General features: G+C 42.9%; 4 protein-coding genes across 8 annotated transcripts in view; 2 read left to right on the forward strand and 2 right to left on the reverse strand.

Moving 5' to 3' along the window:
- The window catches only part of LOC6529330 (G-protein coupled receptor dmsr-1), a 32399-nt gene extending 20726 nt beyond the window's left edge, over positions 1–11673 (forward strand). For 3 of the 4 annotated variants that reach the window (XM_039372171.2, XM_039372172.2, XM_039372173.2), the window contains 6 exons: positions 7923–8213; positions 9043–9214; positions 9455–9581; positions 9774–9995; positions 10137–10319; positions 10637–11673. In XM_039372171.2, the coding sequence (XP_039228105.1) occupies positions 7968–8213; positions 9043–9214; positions 9455–9581; positions 9774–9995; positions 10137–10319; positions 10637–10958 (1272 nt within the window). In that variant the 5' untranslated portion in view covers positions 7923–7967 and the 3' untranslated portion in view covers positions 10959–11673. The remainder of the gene's footprint in view (positions 1–7922; positions 8214–9042; positions 9215–9454; positions 9582–9773; positions 9996–10136; positions 10320–10636) is intronic. The other variant, XM_015196802.3, reaches the window with a different exon arrangement.
- LOC6529329 lies at positions 282–4899 on the reverse strand. Of its 2 annotated transcripts, none has more exons than XM_002090298.4 (3): positions 4656–4899; positions 3628–4527; positions 282–648 (listed from the first exon to the last, which is right to left on the reverse strand). In XM_002090298.4, exons 1-2 carry the CDS (start codon positions 4665–4667, stop codon positions 4222–4224), a joined length of 318 nt encoding a protein of 105 aa, XP_002090334.1. In that variant the 5' UTR covers positions 4668–4899; the 3' UTR covers positions 282–648; positions 3628–4221. The 2 variants fall into 2 exon arrangements, with proteins under 2 accessions (XP_002090334.1, XP_039228108.1); XM_039372174.2 differs by having other exon boundaries at positions 282–692.
- On the forward strand, positions 1130–3405 carry LOC6529328 (zinc finger protein 316). Its single transcript, XM_002090297.4, has 2 exons — positions 1130–1586; positions 1669–3405. The coding sequence occupies exons 1-2, from the start codon at positions 1410–1412 to the stop codon at positions 3271–3273; spliced, it is 1782 nt and encodes a 593-aa protein (XP_002090333.1). The 5' UTR covers positions 1130–1409; the 3' UTR covers positions 3274–3405.
- On the reverse strand, positions 11648–16075 carry LOC6529331 (Bardet-Biedl syndrome 4 protein homolog). Its single transcript, XM_002090300.3, has 10 exons — positions 15942–16075; positions 15718–15857; positions 15524–15636; positions 14917–15207; positions 14695–14851; positions 14482–14604; positions 14335–14419; positions 12602–12688; positions 12161–12372; positions 11648–11973 (listed from the first exon to the last, which is right to left on the reverse strand). The coding sequence occupies exons 1-10, from the start codon at positions 16018–16020 to the stop codon at positions 11800–11802; spliced, it is 1461 nt and encodes a 486-aa protein (XP_002090336.1). The 5' UTR covers positions 16021–16075; the 3' UTR covers positions 11648–11799.
- Between the last annotated feature and the right edge of the window lie 6327 nt (positions 16076–22402).

Here is a 22402-nt window from a genome sequence, read left to right on the forward strand (position 1 = left end):
GCATTACGTCCCAGACAGACACATACTTCCTTGTGGGCATATACGTATGTACATGGAGAAATCATTGTAGCATACTTACATATGTAGCCCGAGGGAATTTCATCTTGAAAGGGTGATTTCGTCCAACATAAAAAACGCACTATGCCTCAAGATTCTAAAAGCGAGGGATTTGGTTACTATTCCCATCATTTTACAGGCGATTTATTTATTTATTATTACTTACTGGCAAATGGTTCAGGATGCTTCAGAACAAATATTAAATAAATTTAAATATTTTCAGATTTGATTGTGCGAAAGTTGCCATTTACTTTATTAGTTATTTTATTTTTTATTACTCAATCCGTTACTTACCCCATTTTCGTAGCAGTAAATCTAGTTATTGCAACCTTTTTGTGCAGTGTAGTGTCTGCGTTAATGGATTGTGTCATTCGGAAAGTTCGGCCACTTCCGCTGACATTTTTCATTGCGGGCACAGGACATAATTGAAAAAAATATTCAGCTTTTGTATTCCTTATTGAGCGGCCACTTTATTGAAATGTGTTTGCTTATTTGCATTCCTTGTGCTGGGAATTGATTGAATGTAAACTCAAGTAATACGGGGCATTTGCGGACGTTTCAGGTATGGAATTCTAAAAGCCAGATTAAGTGCTGCGGCAAAAGGAAAAAGAAAGTGTTGCATGGTGAATGTGATGCTGAAATGTAAGAGGCATTACTCAAATTAATGCGCACAGCAGCGGGTGAAAAATTATGCAAATCACGTAATTTTTATTTCGCCGTGTTGCAAAGTCAAGACGACATGCTTTTTGTTTCAAGCGGCTGCTTTTAAGGCGGTTTAAGGGGGTGGCCTATGTTTTGTGCCCAATTTTATTGCAAACACGCGCGTAGGCTTCTCTTTAGAAAAGGGAAATACATGTACAACTGACATTTTGCGCTTTCTCTTAAACTTTTTTCGCTTTTATTGTTTTACACTTCCGTTTCGAGTTTCTAAACTGGTTACATGCGAGCACTCCTTAAATAACGACTTTCCTTTACTTTTCAAATTACGCGCCCGCCGTGCAACCGTGCGCACGTTATCGATTGCCAGTGGGCATGCGCACAACTATCGATTGCCGATGACAAACAGCTGTGTACCTATACTTATCCAATATGGCTGCAAGTAAAAAAATTGTAACGCTGTGAAAAAACTGCAACTCGAATTGCATTTTCCGCCCGAGTATTATATAGAAAAGTGCCAGGAATGTGAATTTGTGCAAACGAAAGTGGAACACTAGCCGAAAATCAAGTGCGCGCCAAGAAATCGCAGCGTTCAAGTGAAAAACGATAAAGTCGCCGGTGCCCCGCCAAAAAAAGAAGACTCCCCCCTCCACTTGCAAACATTTCTCTCTGGAAGTAAGAAAAATACTGCGAAAATGGAAGCCGACATAACGCCCCTGGCGGAAACCAACGGAGAGCAGCGCGAAAACCCCCAGGAGCGTGCTGAGCACCCAGAGCAACCGCAACCGCGTCAGGATTTGGCGGCCAAGTCGGTGGGTTCCGCCGACGATGGCGTCTCCGGAACCGTGGGACAGATTATGGATTACCTCGAGGTGTGCCCGGCTCAAAAGACCCTGAAACGCTTGCGAAACTCATATATACTTGTATGTTTGTGTATTTTTATTTATTTTCCAGGACGATGCCGGTGCAACTGCGGATGGGGACGCGGAGATGGGCGAGGCGGAGTATCTAGATGGCGAGATGCCGCAGGAGGATGAAACCGAGGCACCGCAACCGGAGAAAGCCACTGAAGGTTGCCAGGAAGCAAGCAATAAGCGGGATTTGCAAGAAGCTGCAGCTAAAGATAATGTTGCCAAGGAAATAACCGGAGAGGCAGGTGAAAAAGACACCGACAAGGAGAAGGAAGCCACTCATTTACACGAAGATAATAAGTTGGATGAGAACGACGAGGGCGAAAAGGATGGCGACGAGGCCGACGCAGATGACGAAGACGAAGCAGAGAAGCTGGAAGAGGAGGACGGCACCGAAGAAGGCGACGAGGCCATTGAAGAGGACGAGGACGCCATCGATGAGGATGAGGAGCCCACCGAAGAAGTCGAGGAAATCGACCAGGAATTCGAGACCGCCACCGATGCAGAGGGTGAACTAATCACTGGCGATGAACCTGGCGATCTGGCCGATGTGCCCGTAAGGGAGCGCAAGAAGGAGGAGCCCGTGGACGAGAACCAGTGCCGCGTGTGCACCAGCAAGGAAGAGCTAGTCTGCCTGTTTAAGAAGCAAATCGATGCCACGCCCGCGGACATGCTGCTGGTCATCTGTCCTAATGTCTCGATTTTGCCCAAGGACTTTATGCCGCAATTCATATGCACCAAGTGCATGGGCAGCCTTACCATTGCCATACAGCTGAGGAAGCAGCTGGAGACCACGGACCAGGAGCTGCGCAAGCGCTTGTCCAGAAGCAAGAATAAAGTGCGCAGACCCCGCGGCTATGTGGTCATAGACGCACCTGTCACCGATTCCAGCGAGGATGAGGACGAGCTCGACGATGAGTTTAAGGTATCCGATGTGGCCGGAACCACAAGTGCAGACAGCGATTCTGCCGACTCCGATGCCAGTGAGAAGGAGAAAAAGAAGCCCGGACCACGCGGGCGTCCTCGAAAAAAACCGCTCAAGAGAGGCACGGACAGCGATGGGGAGCCTTCAAGCGCCCAGAAGAGGAAATACCAGCCCTCGTCGACGGCTTCAGTAGGTCCATTTGAGTGTCCCAACTGCGACTTGACGTTCTCGCGCAAACAATCCTATGTGCTTCACCGCAAGACTCACGAAAGAATAGAGCATGCCTGCCCCATCTGCGGAAAGAAGTTCAAGGTGGAGTGGGCCTATAAGACGCACATGCAACGGCACGAGCAGGAGCGCGCCCACTTCCGCTGCGAGCTGTGTCCCAAGATATTCCGCCTGCGCGCGGAACTGAAGCACCATATGGCCCAGCGTCACGACGAGCACGGCTTCATTTACGAGTGCAAGCGCTGCCAGCGGACCTTCCTCACCCAGCAGCGACTGCAGCGTCACCAGGCCGTCGGCTGTCAGCGGCACAAGGAGGAGACCGTTCGCATCAAGGATGAGCAGTCGCGCATCAAGCAGGAGCCGCGCAGCAAGGAGGACCGCATGAGCCATCACGGCAACAACAGCAACAAACGCCGTCCCGGCGAAGGACGGGATCTTTTCAAGGCGGTAGCACCACCAACCACCACCTACTGGAGCGACAGCTTCTCGGACTAAAGTCGAGGTGCGTCGGTTTGCGGTTGGCGGTTTGCGGATTTCATTTAAAACATTTCTAATGGACGATTTTAAGTTTCTCTAGCTGTAGGAAGAATTCAGTGCAAATAAATCACATTTGTAATAAATACAAAATAACTTTAGTGGAAGTTTTGAATACATGTAAACTTCTCAAGCTAAGTAAGTAAGTGAAAAGGCAAAATAAAAAGTTCGATTAATGGCAAATTAGAAGTTATTGATTTAAACCCTAAGCCTATCCTCGTTTCTAAGGACACCATTGCATCATAAATATTTCAAACATGTAAGATTCTCTCTTAAAATATTCACTATGTGCAGAATAAGTGCGTCGTAACTTACATGGAATGCGCTTAGTGACCCACAATGCCTTCCTTTGAACCCCTTTTAATTGGATCCCAGAGCTGTTGCCTGCAAAATGGCAGCACTTAGTGCCGTTCTAGAGCGCAACCAACTGCAGTTCTGCACAATCCTGGCCATAATGTGGCAGTCTAATGTCTATAATTTCGCTGGTGGTGCGTAACTAGAAGTGTTTAACTACAGGGGATTACTTCTGCCCCAAGCTGGGGGTCTAGGGGTCCACTTGCGGCACTTGCCACAACTTGCATTTCTGATTGGTTTCAATCCAAAAACAACTTGCAACGTTTGAAAACACAATTTCAATCTACAAATCAATAAACTGCGTTTTTTCTCGAAGCCTACTGACGAAGCAGGAAGTTTTGGTGAAATGTGTTGAGTTGGGAAAGTGGTTTTAGAGCTAAATTGAAAACATTTTAAATGGAATTAAGACACGGATTGACTTCAACGTTTATTTACAAAGCAATAGGGGATTTTTTGGGCAGCAAATCGGATGCACGTGCGAATGTTTCGGGTTTCGGGAATGCTGTTGCACTACAATGGTGTCTAATTGATCCTCCGCCTCACGTGCGCGCCTGATTAGAAGTGGTGGATGGAGTGGTAGGTGGGCAGATGGTAGGAGAGCGAAGACACTGGGTGGTGGGCAATCAGCGGGGCGTGGGAGATGAGTGGGGCATGCGATATGAGTGGGGCATGCGATATGATTGGGGCATGGTGCACCACCGTGGGGGCGGCGATGTAGTGCGAGTGGGTGACCAGAGGGGCGTGGTAGCCGAGGCCCAAAGACAAGCCTCGCTTTGCCTTCACAGAGGACTCCTGCTGCTCCTCGGCGGCGGGAGCAGGTGCGGCCAGGATGCAGGCCAAGCTGGCGATGAGCAGGAGTAGCTACGCCGTTTCCAAGCAATTTTCATCGGTATTTGACGAGGATGAGCGGGAAAAGGTAAAGGATTATTACACATTCTTGAGTGAATATTGTTTCTTTGAAATATATTCTCAGCTATGGCAAAGCTTACAGTGAACTTCATGTTGCTGGTCTATTTAGGATTTAAGGCTAACTCGACTTGAAACTGTTCGCACACCACTGGCTTTAATTCAACTAACGACGCTGGCAGCCAGAACCTGGTTATTTATACCATTCGGATTGTTAGAAACTCACTCAAAACTAAGTCAAACGCACTCATTAGGCGAAAACTATTTAGGCCCAAAAATAAAGTAAAATTCGCACAAGACACACGCATCGAGAAAAATATGCCCACATCAAGCCAAAATTGCACAAACGAGCCGAGCGACTCAAGAAACACACTTGTAGATATGTAGATAGATAGATAGATAGATGTGTGTGCTTGTGCTTGTGCGTATCCGAGTGGGGCCGAATGTATCTGAGTATCCGACGGAACGCCATAGCCAGTCCACATAAATTGTTTTTTAATTCAGCAAATTATTTGGAGTACTCACTTTGAGTGCCAATAGCCATAGCCGCCTCAATTTATTAGCCGCTGCTGTGGTCAATGTGTTCATCTTTAATACTAAATGCCAAAGCCATTAATAACAATAATTTCCCTCTGGCAGCCACTTGTCAGCAATTGTGGATGTGTCTGAATATCTGAGTTATGAACAACTCCATTACTCGCTTAACACTACAATCAATTGGATATATGCATTAGTTTTTAAAAACGTAATGCAAAGAATCAGTTTTCCTGTTATTGGCATTAAAAGCTGGGAAAAAGAACTACATTTTGCCAACCTGAAGGTACAATATCTTTGAATACAGCACAAAATCAATGCATGTAAGTTTGAGTATGAATAATGAGGGGTATTCAAACAAGTGGGTATTTGTCCCGTCTGGAATCTAGTAAAATCAGGACAAGGCTGTGCAAATAAGACTGCCAACCAATGGATTAAGTAAATTTGCCCTGGGCACGAGTTTCATTATGCCTTCAACAGCAGTGACATAACTGAAAACCATTTCGCATTTGCCTGCCGGCGACAGCCACAAATGATTGACACCGCTTGTCTGGTCTAATTGAAAATGACACTTTAAGTTATAGATAAATGTATGGCTCTGCTAGATTCTCAGTGGATATGGAGCGCTTTAGTGGTAGTTAGTGGTAGTAGCACTTAACGACCTCAATAATTGGGCTTTCTGGTGGGCCAGAAGCGGCGGGGAGCTAAGCTGTGGATCGTTGAGCCAATTGGCCCAGCGGGGTTTACATGTCCTGAGCTGTATCTGATAAGGGTCCTTCTCTCCCTCGCTCTCCCACTTTATCTAATACTTCCGCCGGAAATGTGGCAATAAAAAATGAGAAAACGAACTTATACAGCTGTGAGCACTCGAAACAATTACTATCTTACTTTTGAAAATATTTTTAGTTTACGAAGATTAGTGAATAAAGTTTTCATAACAATTACTCGGATATTAGCAACCAACCTTTATAATTTAGTATAAATAACACTTTGTTTTCTTACTAAAAAGGCACAGAGGTCAACTTCTCTCTGATACATTGGTGCTATATTTTCAGATACGATTTGATTGGTTCCGTTATACATTTTTCTGAGTGTAAAAACACTTATCTGTCTAGCGAAATGTTAATTAACGGCCCCGCAAATGGCGGAAAATGAGGAAAGAGAGCTGCAAAGGACGTTCTGGAGCACTACTGCTGTTTATCTGCAGCTGTCAGTTGGTGGCGTTACTTTTTTCGTCCTTTGTGGGAGCTTGGGCGTATCCTTTGTGGGTGCGCCACCTGTTCAGACATGTTGCTCAAGGCCACGAACTTTGTGAATAGGAGGCGAGTCCAGGAACTTGCGTGCAGTGGCAGAGACAAAGAAAATTTCTAAACTTGGCGAAAAAATTTAAACAAAGCTTAAATCGAGTCATGTCCATCTTACTTTACTTATTTACTTTAATAAGTTACTATGGTAAATGAGAGTGGTGAACAAGCAATGTAACCGCCGCTAGTTGGTTCTAGTGTGCCATCTTCTATTCTAACGAGTATCCAATAGTCGGTGCTTGGTTCACCAGAGTCTCCCCGAACTTAATAATTGCCTAGTTACCTATCATTATTGCCTCCTTAAATGTCCCTTTGATTGCATCGGCAGTTGCAGGAAGATGCTTCCAGTAGAGAGACTGAACACTGAAATGGTCGAAATGAAATGAGTTTTTTGGGACCAATTTCATTTTGATTGAATGTGTGGAAATAACTAGTAATTGCCCACAACGCAACAGAAGTTAACGTTTGACGAAAGCGAAAGGCCAATCGATCAACATCAAATGGCAGACATTGGATTGACTGGCAGTTAGTTTCAGTTCAGTGGAACTACATTGGACATTTTTGAGTTACCTAAATATGCATATTGAACGGGGCAATGCAATCGATCGAAGTCCGGCCAAGCGTTTAAGTTGCGAAATGAGTTGCGAACAGGATTTGTATTCAGATTCGGACTTCGATTTGTGCGCGCCATTAGCCAAATGCAACACCTTCGACGACGTGTGGACACGTCGACTTTGATTCGGCCAACTGAGTGATCCGGGGTGGTAGTGTCATATGCCAACATAACTTTTGCACTGGAAGAAATTAATGAAGGATATTCAAACATAAGAGTGAAACGAGAGATCTTAACGTCCATACGGACGGACAGTCAGACGGACGGACAACCAACCACTTACCATTCACATTTTTTTCTGAATTTAATTGTTTACTGAATGTGCATTCCACAGACTCCACAAACATTATAATGTAATGAGTAATAAATCATAAACTTATTACCTTCATGATTTTTTACTAGCTTAGTCAGCATTTTTTGCCTTATAACTAGACACAAAAAGTGTGTAGTTCTTTCGAAAAGTATGTGTATTAATGGGGCTGCTTCTGTATTCAAGTGCGGTGCCAATTAATTGCCTACAACGCCCAGGTAGCTTTGATTCACAGGTGGACATTTGGACAGGTTTGCTCAGTTCACTGCAGCTCTACTTTGTCGATTCAAAATTGTTTATCGTTTTGAGGAGTTGCAGTAGCAATTTCGACACCATATGCCCATAATGAAGAAACGGCATAGATAAACCCAAAGTAAAGGAAAATTAGATGTTAAAATTGTATGTTATTATTCCTTTTCTGTAACTCAGAGTCTGAGCTAAATAAGCAGAAATACTTCCCATTAAGATGACATGAAATCCTTTGAAAGAAATAGGTAATCATATTTAATAACGCTTTAGGCGAAAGTTGTTAGCTGCGCTCTTAAGGGACAAAATCCACTTTCTAATAAAAATCCCACTCTTGTTTCAGTTTCTAATTAGTAATCATCACAAGACAGGAGTTAATTGGTCTGCAATGATGCAGGACACCGGCAGCCAAATGGGGCATACCCATTTGAATCCGCGGCCCCCTCTGAACGACACGGTCCTGAAGAACTACCATCTCACCAGCACCGACATCGAGAAGTTCGTGAAGCTGTGGCAGGAGTTCCAGATGAAGAACATGACTGCACAGGTGGATGAATGCCAGGGATATTGTCAGGGGGAAATATACAACTGGTTGCGGGCCTACAACAGCATCCATGGATACGTTTCACTGATGGTGAGTATTAGGAACATCGGCCAATGCAACCCCAATAGAAACCCAAAAAGTCGGCCAAAACAATGAAATCTTTTGACTAATGATGGGCCAGGGAAGCCGGGCCAAGTTTCACAGAGCCTTTCGCCGACAGACCGCTGATGAATGTAAGGGACTTCTTACCTTTGAACTCATGCCAAAGTCCTGGGTAGTCGTCCTTTTTTCGAATTAAAGTTATTTCATGCGCTCAGCTTCACCATCAAAATCACAAATCAAATTAGAGGACGGGAATCTCGGTCTTTTGTTTTTGTCCGGGTTGCCCATTCAGGGATTTTTTGAAAAGGATATAAATTATATTAGATATAGTTAAGGCGTTGAGGCGTTAATGAGATTTTTCATTATAATTGTCAGTCATAAGCCTTTTTGCGTTTGAAGCAGACGGCCTGCTCCACAAGAATCTGCTCAGAAAATGCAGACAAGCCGTTTCTCAAACCTAGTCTAAAGGCCACCTTTTTAAATGAAATACCATAAAGGAAATACAGTTGAAAAATTTAGATTTATTGCTTTCATTTGTTCGCAGAAGAATAGTTTTTCTCCTAAATTGGAACTAAATTCTGAGATAAACTTCGTTTTCTGTAGTGCCATTTTGTGCTTGCCTGAGCAGTATTAAAAAATGCAAATACGAAAGGTCACGACAGTTGAGTTGCTGCTCACGAGCTGAGTAAATAAAATATTCATCCACTTTGGTGTCCAAGGGGAGTGCATTCAATCGAAAGAATGTGAGCGCTCAGAGTTTCGATTTGACAAAGGACGCATTTCATGTGGATTCTTCTTGTTTCTGTAAATCACCTAGATTTGCATTTTCGGGACAATAGCAAACATCCTAAACATAATGGTCCTGACCAGAAAGGAAATGGCCAAGACGCCCATAAACAACATTCTCAAGTGGCTGGCGGTGGCCGACATGTTTGTGATGCTGGAGTATATACCTTATACATCGTATCAGTATATCTACATGGGGCCAGGTAAGCATACTTTTAGTAATAATATTTCACTATAACCTAGACTATAAAGACTAGTTAGTATTCTCGTTGCATAGTAACAGGCTCACCTATTCCCAATTACATGCGTGCATATCTGCAATCCCCTAGCACTTCCTTTAGTTGAGTAATGAGTATCTGATAGTCGATTTTCTCATCTTGTTATTTTAAAAATTCATATTTAATAGGGATTCCTTATTATTTAACCTTGGGCTGCTGTTGCAGGTGAAAAGGATTTGAGCTACACCTGGGCGGTTTGTCTGCTGGTCCACATGCACTTCACCCAGATCCTGCATACGATCTCCATTGGACTGACAGTGACGCTGGCGGTGTGGCGGTATGTGGCTATCAGGTGAGAAGATCCTTCGGCCAGCTTTTGCATGACTTACCCCGGAACTCGCCGTCATCCATGTAGAGTTTGTCTCCGGTTCACATTCATCATGATAATCCGCATCCGTAATTCGAACAGACATCCGGCTAATCTGACTACCACATCATTGTGGCAATGTGGCTTCTCTTCTCTTCCCCCGTCTTTTGTTTATAGCCAAATGTTACCGTCTCTATTCCACAGACATCCGAACGGGGGCTGTGCCAACTTCCTGCTAGCACATTCCCGGGAGGCGATCCTCCTGCCCTTCATCCTCTCGCCGATCCTCTGCCTGCCCACGTACTTTGTGTTCCAGGTGCGGGAGACGTACGACGTGGACAAGCTCAACTCCGAGGCCATGTATCACGTCTACTTCGACAAGGACTCGGTGCTCTACAGGTGCGCATGCATAAGAAGTCTGATAGCATTCATGTTTTCTGCGAAAGCAGGAGCAATGCTAAAGGCTTTTAAGACAAAAGCTCGACCCTCATGAAATCAGTTTTCAAGTGGTTGCTTTGGTATTTTTAAAATCCTTTGCAGATTCAACTTCTGGATACATTCCGTGCTCATCAAACTTCTGCCGTGCGGCATACTAATTGTGATCAGTGCAGTACTCATGCATGTGTTGTGCGAGGCATCGAGGCGTCGCTTGAAGCTGAGGGATTACAACAATCCTGCCAAGTATGCCATCCAGCTTAATCTGAATGAATCGAAATCCAAGAAGTAAGTACACACCTCTTTAGTGCTAGGCATTCGCTATTACTGTAGTGAACTACAATATTCTATAATCTCAGTATTTCCTACGTTCTAACGCTCTTGGATTTAGTCGAATCTCTTATAGTTTCAATGTTCAGCGTTCTTTGTCGCAAGGATCGGTACACCTAAAACCCGTTTTCCAAAGATAGATTCAAAGTGCGGTTAAAAGCCCCTACAATATTTGATTAGTTCCCCTATCCCCCTTCTATATTTATCGTTGTGTAAGATATATATTTTGTAATTTCCCATCTTTAGTATGAATTTGTCTCCAATTTTCATTTTAGGCCGCCGCGCTGTGATCGCCGAAACGATCGAACTACCCTTCTGCTGGTTGCGGTGCTGGTTCTGTTTCTGATCACGGAGTTTCCGCAGGGACTTCTTGGTCTGCTGTCCGGGGTGATGGAGAAGTGCTTCTTCGCCCACTGCTATCCGCCATTTGGAGAGCTGATGGACCTGCTGGCCCTGATCAACGCCGCCGTGGGATTCGTGCTGTACGGACTGATGTCGAAACAGTTCCGGACCACCTTCCGGTCGCTCTTCATGAAGCGGCACTTTGGCAGCACCGAAATGACCAGGCTGACCCGTGTTACCACGACTTGTGTCTAATTGGGCTTTAGATGTAATCCATCCATGAGGGTGGATGAGGAATGAAGTGGGTGGGGGACATCCAAGATGTTCTTGTCCGGCTTTGAATTTGAATTTTCTAAACCATGAACTTTATAAAAGTTTCGCTATCTTAAATAACAACTATGAAAAACTGTGAGTGTGGGACTAATGATCAGTTGATCAGATGATTTCCACAAAGGTTTACTTTTAGATATAGAACTAAGGGGTTGACTGGCGCATCGATCGGTTTAGAAATTGATTCTGCTTGTGATCTGGCTGTTTCGCAAAGTGCCATTTCATTTCCAAATAATTACACTTACGTTTTATATTTAATACATTTATGAGTTTGCCAGTTGGTGTTTCAAATTCGTATTATAACATAAGTTTCATAGGCTAAGTCAGTGCGAGCTGTACAAAAACGAGACATTTACTTTTCAATAAGATGTAAAAATAAGAATCCATCATCAAAACTGTAGCTATGCCAAGAGGACTGAAGAACTCAATGAGCCCCGAGTTACTCTTTCTTCTTAGCTGGAACTACGAGAGAATTCTATATTGATTGTGTGGCGTTAGCTGGTTTTCAACAAAGTGCCAATGCATTTTACATTGGCCAATTGAACACCCATATTTTGAGTAATTTTTAAGTCGCTTGTACTGTTTATAAATAAATGTGAACACTTTCAAAAGCATTGTTTTGATGTGAGTTGCATTCAAATGAATCGTTTATTGCTTTTACCACCATGCAGTTACCATCTAGTTACCATCCAGTTACCATCCAGTTACCATCTAGTTACCATTCAGTTACCATCTATTTACCATCTAGTTACCATCCTGTTACCATCTAGTTCTGACTAACGACAGCATTCACCTCCAGTGGCAGTTCGTCCGGCAGGAGTTCCGTGGACCGGTTTTGACCCACGTCAGATTCCCCCATATCCGCGGAATCCAGCAGGATGCCATTGCCCTGATTCGAGATTCGCAGCAGGGATTTCAGCTTGGTGGCTTGGAACTTGTACTGCAGGAAATTAAGATTGATAAAATCTGGTCTCGAGCGAGTTTCGTCCACAATGTAACGAAGGTGCAAGGAATTCGTGGGTGTAATTTCGGTGGACTTTCTGGCCAATTATGCGGTGGAATTTCTTTTTCTATTCACGTGCCACTGCATACATCCACTGGGAATGGTGGTATTTCGGACGACTTACTTCCGTTGGCAGCAGAAGATCCTGGGCCTGGCTCATGAACCGGTTATACTGCTCCGTGGACAAGGCTAATCTTCCTGTTTCGTAGCAAAACAGGGCAAAGTTCAGCACAACTAAGGGATTACGTCCGGCTCCCTGTTGGCCCGTTGCCATGGAACTGGCCCTTTCGAGGGCCACGAACGCATTCTCCAAGTCGTCCAGCTTTCGCAAACAAACTGCGGGTTGGGGAGGAAGAAGCTGTTATTTTAGGTAAAGCGTACACATTAAAAAAGGGAGGTTGGTCAACTGCTTTTACTAAAGATAAGATACGCTAAACAGGTAAGCCGTATATATATTTGATGTTTATGTGGTAAATGATTAAAGATGCAAATAGTGATGGGAATATTACTTATTAATAGCTTTCAACTACATATTTATTTTTCGAGTGCATGGGTACAGACTTACGGCCCAGGAGCATGAAGCACTCGGCATTATCCTTGCGCAGGTTTATGGCTGCGGCCAGCGTGTGAAAGGCACTGGCGTATTGTTCAGCTGCAGCCAAGATGGGGTAAATAGAAAACAACAGATGCTTCTTAACGGAAGAAGTGGCAGGAAATGGCAACAAATAGCAACAATGCAGGAGCGAAAAGGGGTAACGAATGCCTTCGGCTCGGATGTGTCCTGCTACTGTTAGGAAATTTATTAAAACCCCCAACCCATAGAGTCCCTCGCACGTCTCGAGTGATTATTTGTCCCCAAAATTCAACCTTCTCATGCAGTTTGCTTTCATTGTGTCTCTGTTTATTCGGGTTTCATTTGGCTGGCTTTTAGTTGGCTCGAAACGATTTTTCTTTGACTAAGGCATTACAAAGACAAATGTTGACAAAATTTCAAGCAGTTATTCGCCAATTCTAAAACTGTCGAAGTGCAGGAGGCATTTCAAAAGGATTCTCTAATAGTACAAAAAGTTCTGAGTGTCAAGCAGTTGTGGTTTTGCTTTCCACGTTTTCATCTAGAAAAATTGCTTTTAATATTTTAAATAATAATAAATATATAACGAAAAACATTCTTATTCTACAATTCGAACCCTACGGCTTGTGGGCTCCGCAGTATTATATCCATAGCTCGTAGGTTAAAGGGGTATACTAAGTTTGTTGAAAAGTATGAAGAAGGAAGCATTTCCGACCGTATAAGGGTATATTTTTGATCAGGATCACTAACCGAGTCACGTGGCTATGTCATCATTCTCTTGTGTTTAATCATAGAGTGCAGAATAAACAAGAGCGAACGCTATAGTCGAGTTCCCCGACTAACTCATACCCGTTACTCAGCTAGTGGAAGTGCGAAGGAGAGTCTTCAACACTGACAGTTTTTGGCGGTTTGTGGGCGTTAGAGTGGCGTGACAAAAAGTTTTTTGGCAAATTGATAGAAATTTACAATGAAATGAAATGAAAAAAATATCAAAACATTTTTCAAAAGTGTGGGCGTGGCAGCTTTGGGCGGTTTGAGGGCGTTAGAGTGGGCGTGGCAATAATTCTTTTGCAAATCGATAGAAATTTACAAGACCAATACAAAAATGAACAAATATCAAAACAATTTTTAAAAGTGTGGACGTGGCAGCTTTGGGCGGTTTGTGGGCGTTAGAGTGGGCGTGGAAACATGAATCGACAAACTTGCGCTGCTCCTATGTCTCTGGAGTCTGTATGCTTAATCTCAACTTTCTAGCTTTTGTAGTTCCTGAGATCTTGACGTTCATACGGACGGACAGACGGACGGACAGACGGACATGGCCAGATCGACTCGGCTATTGATCCTGATCAAGAATATATACACTTTATATGGTCGGAAACGCTTCCTTCTGCCTGTTACATACTTTTCAACGAATCTAGTATACCCTTTTACTCTACGAGTAGCGGGTATAAAAATATTTCTATATATTCAAACAAACTAAACAAGTGAATTAAATAAAATCTGCAATGCTAATGTTAATGTCTGCACATGGCGACTGCACATTTCCATATCAACAGCTTGCACATCGTTGAATGCAGAGATATTGGCACAATAAGTAAATCTGTGTTGAAATATAATTTATTTCCCCCTTTACAAATCTGCCCACAAGCAAGGATAATTTAATTGATACTACGAAAATGCTTCCCAACATAAATACTTAATGTGCACTTCGGTTTTGGCCAACTCACACGCAATGTAGATTAAACTGAGGTTGTAAAGGGCATTGTAGTTCAGTGGTGATAGCCAAACGGATTTGCGCAGCGATGAAATGGCCTGTAGGGTATTAAACATTTAAATGCCCGCACAAGTGATACACCATCTTGGCATTCCATTACCACAATGAACTTCTGCTTCTTAAAAAAGCACAATCCGATGTTATTCCACAGCTCGGCAATTTCCGGCTCAGCGTTTGCGATTTGGCTGTATTTGCTGAGGGCGCCATCGACATCGTTGCGCGACTGTTCTCAGAATATTCACACAAATTCGGCATAAATACGATTAAGTAGATTGTGGCAAAGGAAATACATAAATACATACACCACTTTTACCTGCAAAATGGCGCCAAAGGCCAAAAGTCCCTTGGGCGAGCATTTCCGTTCGATGCTGACGACTTCCGCCAAGCGATCGTGAGCCTTTTGCGTCTCGTTGATTTTCAGGTACAGCACACTGATTTCAATCAGCACCTCCGAGTTCTCCGGAGTCAAGCTGAAAGGGGCCAAATTATACAATTTATACAAAAAATGACGAGGCACAGGCGATTAACTACTAACTGTAGGCAGTTCTCTAAGACTTCAATGGCCTTTTGGTACTGCTTGTCCTTGCGATACAACTCCGCCAGGCGAACATAGCTCTCCAGTTTGCGGCCGGATTGCACGGCCAACTCAAAGTAGGTCCTGGCCTCATCCTGCTGCTGGCTGGCCACTTCCTTTTGACTCTGGGTCGTGGCCGCTCTATAGAGGAGCTCTCCCAGATAGTGGTATATCTCGTGGTCCTGCCGGCTGCTCCTTTGTTCCGCCTCCCGAAAAACGCCCAGAGCCTGGCTAAAACGGCCCATTATGTAGCTGAAACGAATACGAGTTGGCATCAAGCTTTAAAGCCGCTTTCGAAATGTGTATGTAAACGTTAAAGTTCCATTACCTAATCGAAATTATTTGAATTGAATCATACATTCATTTAATCTTCAACATTATTATGGCCAATTGTATAATCATAAGTAGATTAAAAACACACGAAAAACGAGTTATAGGAATAGTAAAACTGATTGTGATTAATTATCCAGTAAATGAACTGGGCTTCAAAGCGCCTTTGAATGAAAAAATGATTGAAAATTAAAAAAATAAATATGTGAATTGCGTGAGGATTAAAAGAGGTACCCACAGTGTACGGCCGATTTCCTTGTAGGTCTCGATGTTCCTCGGATTGAGCTCCGCGGATTTTTGCAAATGCCTGAGCGCCTCGATGTGGTTGCCCTCTTCACGGTCAATTAGTCCCTGGCGAAGGCAATCAATTAGAAAAGACACCGGGCATTAACCAAAGCGAATCACACTGGTCCTTGGATTTCGTCATCTCACCTGGACAAAGTACAGGTACTCGGGATTCAAATGGCGATTCAGCTCACGTTCGATGAGTCGGCGACAGCGCGTGAATTCGCGGCGAGTAAAATAAATGTGGAGCAACCAATCAATGTTGGCGTCGCTGGGCATTTTGGGAGCTAATCGAAGGACGAAGGATACAGAACACAGGACACAGGACAATGAAGTGAATTCTTGAGCAAATGGTGGGGAATTTCCTTCACCTGGACGCACAACCTCCAAGGTGGGCAATTCAATCAGTCTGCCGTTGCAGTTGATCTGCTCCGTTCCCGGCTCGTACATGGATTACTTGCTGTTTTTCCAGGACCGTGACCAAAAGCTCAACTTCAAAGGCAACTTGCAGATATTGTGTTTCGATTTGTTTTGGCCGCCGGCAACTTTGTTGTGTCGAGTTCGCGTTGCCATGGTTTTCGGCATTTAAGGTTGCCAAGGCAGACGGGCTGGAAATTAACTTGTTAACTGAATTAGTGCGCGTTTCGGGCGGGCCAAAACGCCCAAAAAGAGCGTAAGAAAATTCCGCGGTGTGTATTTTTAATTAGCTGCGACATACATGTCGAAAACCCATTCGAAACTAATCGAAATGCAATAAAAACAAACTAAAACTGGGCAAATAATTGCCACGACAAAAAGGCAAACTAGCAGATCTTGGGACAACCAGTTCCTTGCAACTCGCCACGAAGTCCCGACTCTGACACCGCCTAATTACTCAATTTATTTCACACCGGCCAAGTGGCAAAGTGGCAAAGTCTGTTGCACTTGTTTCCATTTCGGGCCCAGAGACATGTGATCGTGAGCTACATTTCAAACCGTTTACGCGGCCCAGGCCAAAACTCCAAAGCAATTAATTCACGAGAAATATCGTACAAGATCACCACCAATATCTGTATCAATCGATCGGTTGCGGCGCCGCCTTCTGATCTTTCCACATCTCAGATCTCAGATCTCAAACGGGAAGTGCCACCTGACGTCTTTTTTCCTAAATGGCTGCACTGCAGCCGCGGAATTTTTCTTCAGTCGGAAGTATCCAAGCTCTTTGCCCCCAATGCCCCCAACGCGGACCATTAGGATTGGCAGTCTTGATGGATTCGATTCCAAACTGGGGCTTCAATTGCAACAGATTAAAAATAAATTACCGCGATTTAGCTTACGATTACAAAGAATAAACCATGCTCGAAACTTTTATGGCGATACAGTAAATAATCCATCGCAAGTTTTTTCTGAAAACAATCATTAATTCGTGGGATTAATTCTATTATTTTGTTAACTCTTTTATTACATTAGGAGAGTTGGATGTAAATCGTTCAATAAAAAAACAATAATTTTCTTACTATATTATGATATTATTATCAACTAAATAAAAATATATCGTCTGACCTTGATCAGTTTTCTTAGGGTAAATTTATACCCAATTTTTTATTTTAAAAAGGTTTGTCCTAAACAAACCCCCAATTAGTACGATGAGAAATTTTCCCCCACTAATTTCCACTCATTCATGCAACTGGATAATCAAAATTCTAGTTAAGAACATATTTTATAAACAGGAATACTAATTGTCTTACCAATTAACTAAAAATTATTTACTCCTTTGCTATATTTTAATACATTTTTTAATTGTCGTTTATTATTTCATAATGGTTATATGATTCTATATTTTTTATTTTAGGTTATTTTATTTTTTCTGTGTAGTAAGAAGCCAAGTGCTGCCAGACTGTTTTACCTTACATTTGGCGCGACACCTATCGGCGAATGATGCAAGCGGTCTACTCAGGGAAAAGTAGAAAGACCATTTTTACATGAAACAAGTTTTACTTCATTTTATTTACGTTATACATTACGACTTACAATAAAAATGTCCTAGATGGCGGTTTGCTTGTCAGACAATTTACTACTCCGCTGCTAACTTTGTAAGTGGTTTAGTTTTGTTGTTCTTCGAATTTTGTTTTAAAATTTTCGGAACCCCCTTTTCTAATAAGAAACGGGAATTCAGATTTGTCCTGTAGTTAAAAATCGGTGCCTATAATAAAAAAAAATACATGTTTATGTCTTAAATAATAGTAATATAAAACTAAACATTTAAATTTTGAAATCGAAAAGATAGCTGTAAGTTATTGTACACATAGATTTATAAAAGGATACGAAGTAAAGTGTTGAAATGGTGTTATATCAACTAAATGAATAAGCAATTTTTCAGGAGTCACTAATTGAATTGTTATTTTAGAGAATTTCCATCGAAAATTTTTAATTATGAATTCGCTTGAGTTGAGCAACTGAGTTGATGAACTCTCTTGTTTTTATATTTTCTTAACAGTTTCCAAACAAATGAAGTTGGAAGTAAGTAGGTAGATAATTGATAGGAAATTTGCCTACACTTTTCAACGTCGCTCGTGGTGTTAAGGGAATCAAAAACAGCATATTTCTTCAATCCGAGCATCTGCGGCAAAAGAGTCAAATATGCTTCGATATGTACAATTAAATTCTCTTTTATTCACGCTGGCTGCTATATAGATGGTATGTAGCAGCTGGGGGAAGGCCTAATTCAATTAGAGTACCACTGTAAATATGATTTACACCCGACGACACTTCAGCCTGACCTCCGCGATGGGGACGCTCCATCTACGCATATCTTACGCACATATCTGAGGGGCCAGAGGTCATAAAAAAGCGACTTACACAGCATACCAATCCGCCCCGAAATTCCGCCTGCCGGCTGAAAGAGTCATTCATGGGGATTGCAAGTGACGCTCACGTTTGTTTTTCCGCCTGAAAGGCCGTTATTCACTGGGGAAAAGCGGGGGTGCTGGGTCGTAAAGATGTGTATTGTGCAGCCTTACCCGACTTGGTCTAAATCCGTCTTTGGCTTTGGCTTTGACTTTGGCCTGTTTTCGTGTCCCAATTTATGCAATTCCATTGTCCACTTTATTGTTTCTGCATGGGTTTTATGATCATACCGCGTCGGACACCTAAATATAGTCGTGGCCGACTTGTTTACCAAATTGCCGTCTAGTCCTTGCTCCACTCTTCCCCCCCCCAAACTTGTTCGGCAATCTGTGCCCAGACAACAACAGAGACAACATTTGTGAGCGTGAGTGACCCAAATAAGTATGCTTCGTTTCTTGCCACTTCCACTTCCCCTTTCCTTGCGATGAAAATCTGCGTTTCAGGAGTTGTTGCTGGCCTCCCATTCACTATATTATTAAATTGCAAACTGATGTTTACGCGCTGAGGCACTAGACACTAAGTTTGCATGTAGTACGCAAATAAAAGCTGGCTACAGCTAATCAACATTTATATCTCTTTTTTCTTATGCTTTTAGTTTTGCATACATATTTTATATTTTACTTTAATAGTAAAAAGGTAAATACTGTTTATTGTTTAACAAGTACATGTTATAAGTAATTGAAAATTATATATTTACATATCCTGTTTCCTTTAAAATTTGTTTATTAATGGGAAATATAATCTTAGCAAGGTGTTCTGCCAAGCTTTTCTTTAACGAGGCTTTGATGTTTGTTTGCCACTCGTCTTTGGCCAAGTTATCCTTTCGCTGTTGCTGTTGCCCAATGTGTGGCATATTGAATTCACTGCTGCCATAGTTTGTTTGGCCAATCTTTGACACATTTCGCAGGAAGCCAGAGGTGACAACCCATCCACTTCGTCGCCCACTTTCGACCCAATGTTGGCATTAGCATAACTATGGCATGTCGGGGCTAGCAAGCAGAAATATGTCTCGGTTAAAGAATTGACAAAATTTCGCAAAAATGTATACCCAGGGCGAGTGTTGTGCTGCGAGTGCGGTGGGAATGTCAGTGAAAGGCCCGGGGTCCTGTGGCCTGCATCTCGGTATCCTGTGCCCCGAATTGCCGAAAGCTGAAAAACTCTGTAGCTGGAAAGCTGGAAAATATGCGTGCTGAAGTTTTGCGTGCTGTCGCTGTAATTTATGTCAAGCCAAACAAAAAACAACGAAATTGTTGTGGCACATAACCGAGAGCAGCACTTTGTTCGGATGCAGATATGCAAAAACAAACACAAACGCAAGCACAATCACAAGCACAAGAGGAAATGGGCACACACCAACACAAACACAAACACACACCAACACACACACATAGTGGTGAGATAGATATATATAGAATTGGATGCGGCGATGCGGAATGTTTATTTGCTGTAAAATTTGAGGCATGCAACGCTTATGAAATAGAATTTTTCGACCAGAGCAATGAAATCCATTCCCAGAAACGAAACGGCCACTTCATGTAATAACTCTATTTGCTGCTGCATGGCTACATTTTAGAAAACATAAATGCAAATTGCTCTAAATGGCGAAATTGCGAAATGGGAAATGCGATGGCCAGCAAACATCAAAGCCAAATGCCCATTAAACATTCACCAGTTGAGTTTCAGAAGTGGCTCTACCTCCATACCGCCATACCGCCATTCCACCATACATCCATAATTCTATATGTATTGGTCCTTGTGATGTTGCCCCGTTAATTTGACTTTAATATAGCAAATAATGCAATTAGGCAGGGGCCCTCATAGAATGTGATATTCGGGTTCAATGAGTTCATCGAAGGGTTAGGCGCCTGCGGGCTAGGTTTCTTCTACTTCCCATGATTGATGAAACCACCACTGCCATCACCACCACCACCACCAGCACGCCACCTAGCGGAGTGGGTGGGGGTGCCACTCGAGAAGCAACAGAAGTGGCTGCCTCCCATCCAGTTTGCGGCTTTTTCGGTTGCCGAATAATAAGCAGGGGCCACGGGGCCAGTGGGGCCAAGTCGTCGATGTGTGTCTCCCAGTTTGCCTTTACTTCCTTCCTTACAGCAGCAGCATTTTCCAGCCCACCACATGCTTGAAAGTGAGTTCTGTGTCGTTAATTAATTAAATTGTCATACCCCCTGGGCGCCAGAGCGACAATTGAGAAATCTTCAGCCCGGTTGCCATTTGAACTCCACCTCGGGCGTCAAATGCGAAGGGTAACCGGGGTCGCTTCCAAAAAAATTAATGAGCTCGGCTTGCAGAAGAGTGGCTTTTAACCGGAACCCACTGGCAGAAGCCGCCTCTATCTGCCCCATAAATAATCATTTATTGAATGAACCAAAAATACATATTCACTAGCACTAGCACTACGCTTGCGACACTCACACTCGTTTTGCAGCTGCTGACTGAATCATTTACGGGCGATTCATTCATAAAGAGCGAGTAAATAATTCAATTTAGATCGAATGCGTCATCTTCTGTCAATTAAACGATCTCGCAGTCTTTCAACTAAGAGATACCTGTTTTTGGCTTCATCGTTTGAGTCTGTACGTCATAGTAGACATTAGTAGAATTAAAACGAAATGATTTTAGGTACGCTACTACTACTACTAAGACTTACTAACTAAATTAAATTAATTAAAATAGTACTTGCAAGCGAGTTATATAGTGTTATACCTTAAACATATATAAAAGAGTTTCAGATAGGAATTAAACTAAGAAAACTGAACTACATAACCATTGAAAAATACGTGAATACTCAAATGAACATAACCATTTGAAAAATTTATTTATATAATCATTCGTAAGTCTTGCATTTCAAAAGAGGTTATTAATTTAATATAACATTTTTATGTCTTAAATACATTCTCAGTAAATATTAATACATAAACATTCCTTTGCTGGGAATAAAACATGAACCAATATGATCCCTTAAGAAGCTAACGTACATAAGATGTACATTTTCATTGTGTTTTATTTTTTGGGTACTTTTAATTCAATGTCTTTTATCACCCCTGCATTGGGCAAGCTACTTGATATTAATTACGAAAAGGGACTGCTCATTATCCGAAAATGTTCTCAGGGATTTGGTTCGTCGCGAGGAACTGATTCGATTACAGGGTATGCGGGCAGCTGGAAAATCCCCGATGAGCACTGACTGACAGCCGAGCGAGAGTGCAACCCTTGAGTGCAATCGCCGATGGGTGTGTGCATATGTACGTACGAGTATCTGGATGTTCTGGTTCTGGTTCTGGTTCTGGTCGTCTGGATGTTTGGGTGTTTGCCGCTGCCGACGACGTCATGAAGGTCAACAGACAAACAATCCCCCACTTACGCCAGCTCTGAGCCCTGAGCTCTGAGCTCCGGTCAATTGAAGAGGTTAAATTCGTGTGGGCCCCACTCGGGGCAGCTTGTTTCGTATGCTGTGTCAGGGGCTTAGTCATGTCCCCAGGGTGTTAGTGTTAATGCCCCAAATGCCACTGGCGTGCGTTGTTGCAGTTATGGCCGGCAATTATAATTTGAACAAATTATAAATTAATGTGTGCTGGTCATACGGTCATCAAAGCATAATTGTAATTGTTGACTTATATGGGTGGCTTTGGGTTTGGGTTTGGGTTAATTCGCAGAGAAGAAGAGGGTTAAGCGCTCCGAAGAGCTGCCATCGCTTATTATAATTTAATCAACAAAATGCCAGTGGTGCGAGGAGGGTGTGCGAGAAGTCAACTATGCGGGCATCGCTTTTTTGCCAGGCAGCCGACCAACCAAGTTAAACACTGTCGAAACTGCCACAATTTATTAATTAGTCGCGGTCAATCAAACGAACAATGTGCCGAAGGGCCTAGATTAACCGGCGGGCATTTAGCGGTTAAGTGAGTTCGATATGGAACGGGTTTCAAAGTTT

Source organism: Drosophila yakuba, chromosome 2R (assembly GCF_016746365.2).
Source record: "Drosophila yakuba strain Tai18E2 chromosome 2R, Prin_Dyak_Tai18E2_2.1, whole genome shotgun sequence".
NCBI lineage: Eukaryota > Metazoa > Arthropoda > Insecta > Diptera > Drosophilidae > Drosophila > Drosophila yakuba.

What these genes read in the sequence shown, in the direction of transcription:
- LOC6529328 (XM_002090297.4), top strand. Translation starts at nt 1,410, where the DNA reads ATGGAAGCCGACATAACGCCCCTGGCGGAAACCAACGGAGAGCAGCGC. An exon ending in AGATTATGGATTACCTCGAG is followed by an intron (nt 1,587 to 1,668) that starts GTGTGCCCGGCT and finishes TTTATTTTCCAG; the next exon opens with GACGATGCCGGTGCAACTGC.
- LOC6529331 (XM_002090300.3), bottom strand. Translation starts at nt 16,020, where the DNA reads ATGTACGAGCCGGGAACGGAGCAGATCAACTGCAACGGCAGACTGATT. An exon ending in AGTACCTGTACTTTGTCCAG is followed by an intron (nt 15,637 to 15,717) that starts GTGAGATGACGA and finishes TGCCTTCGCCAG; the next exon opens with GGACTAATTGACCGTGAAGA. An exon ending in GTCTTAGAGAACTGCCTACA is followed by an intron (nt 14,852 to 14,916) that starts GTTAGTAGTTAA and finishes GGCCCCTTTCAG; the next exon opens with CTTGACTCCGGAGAACTCGG.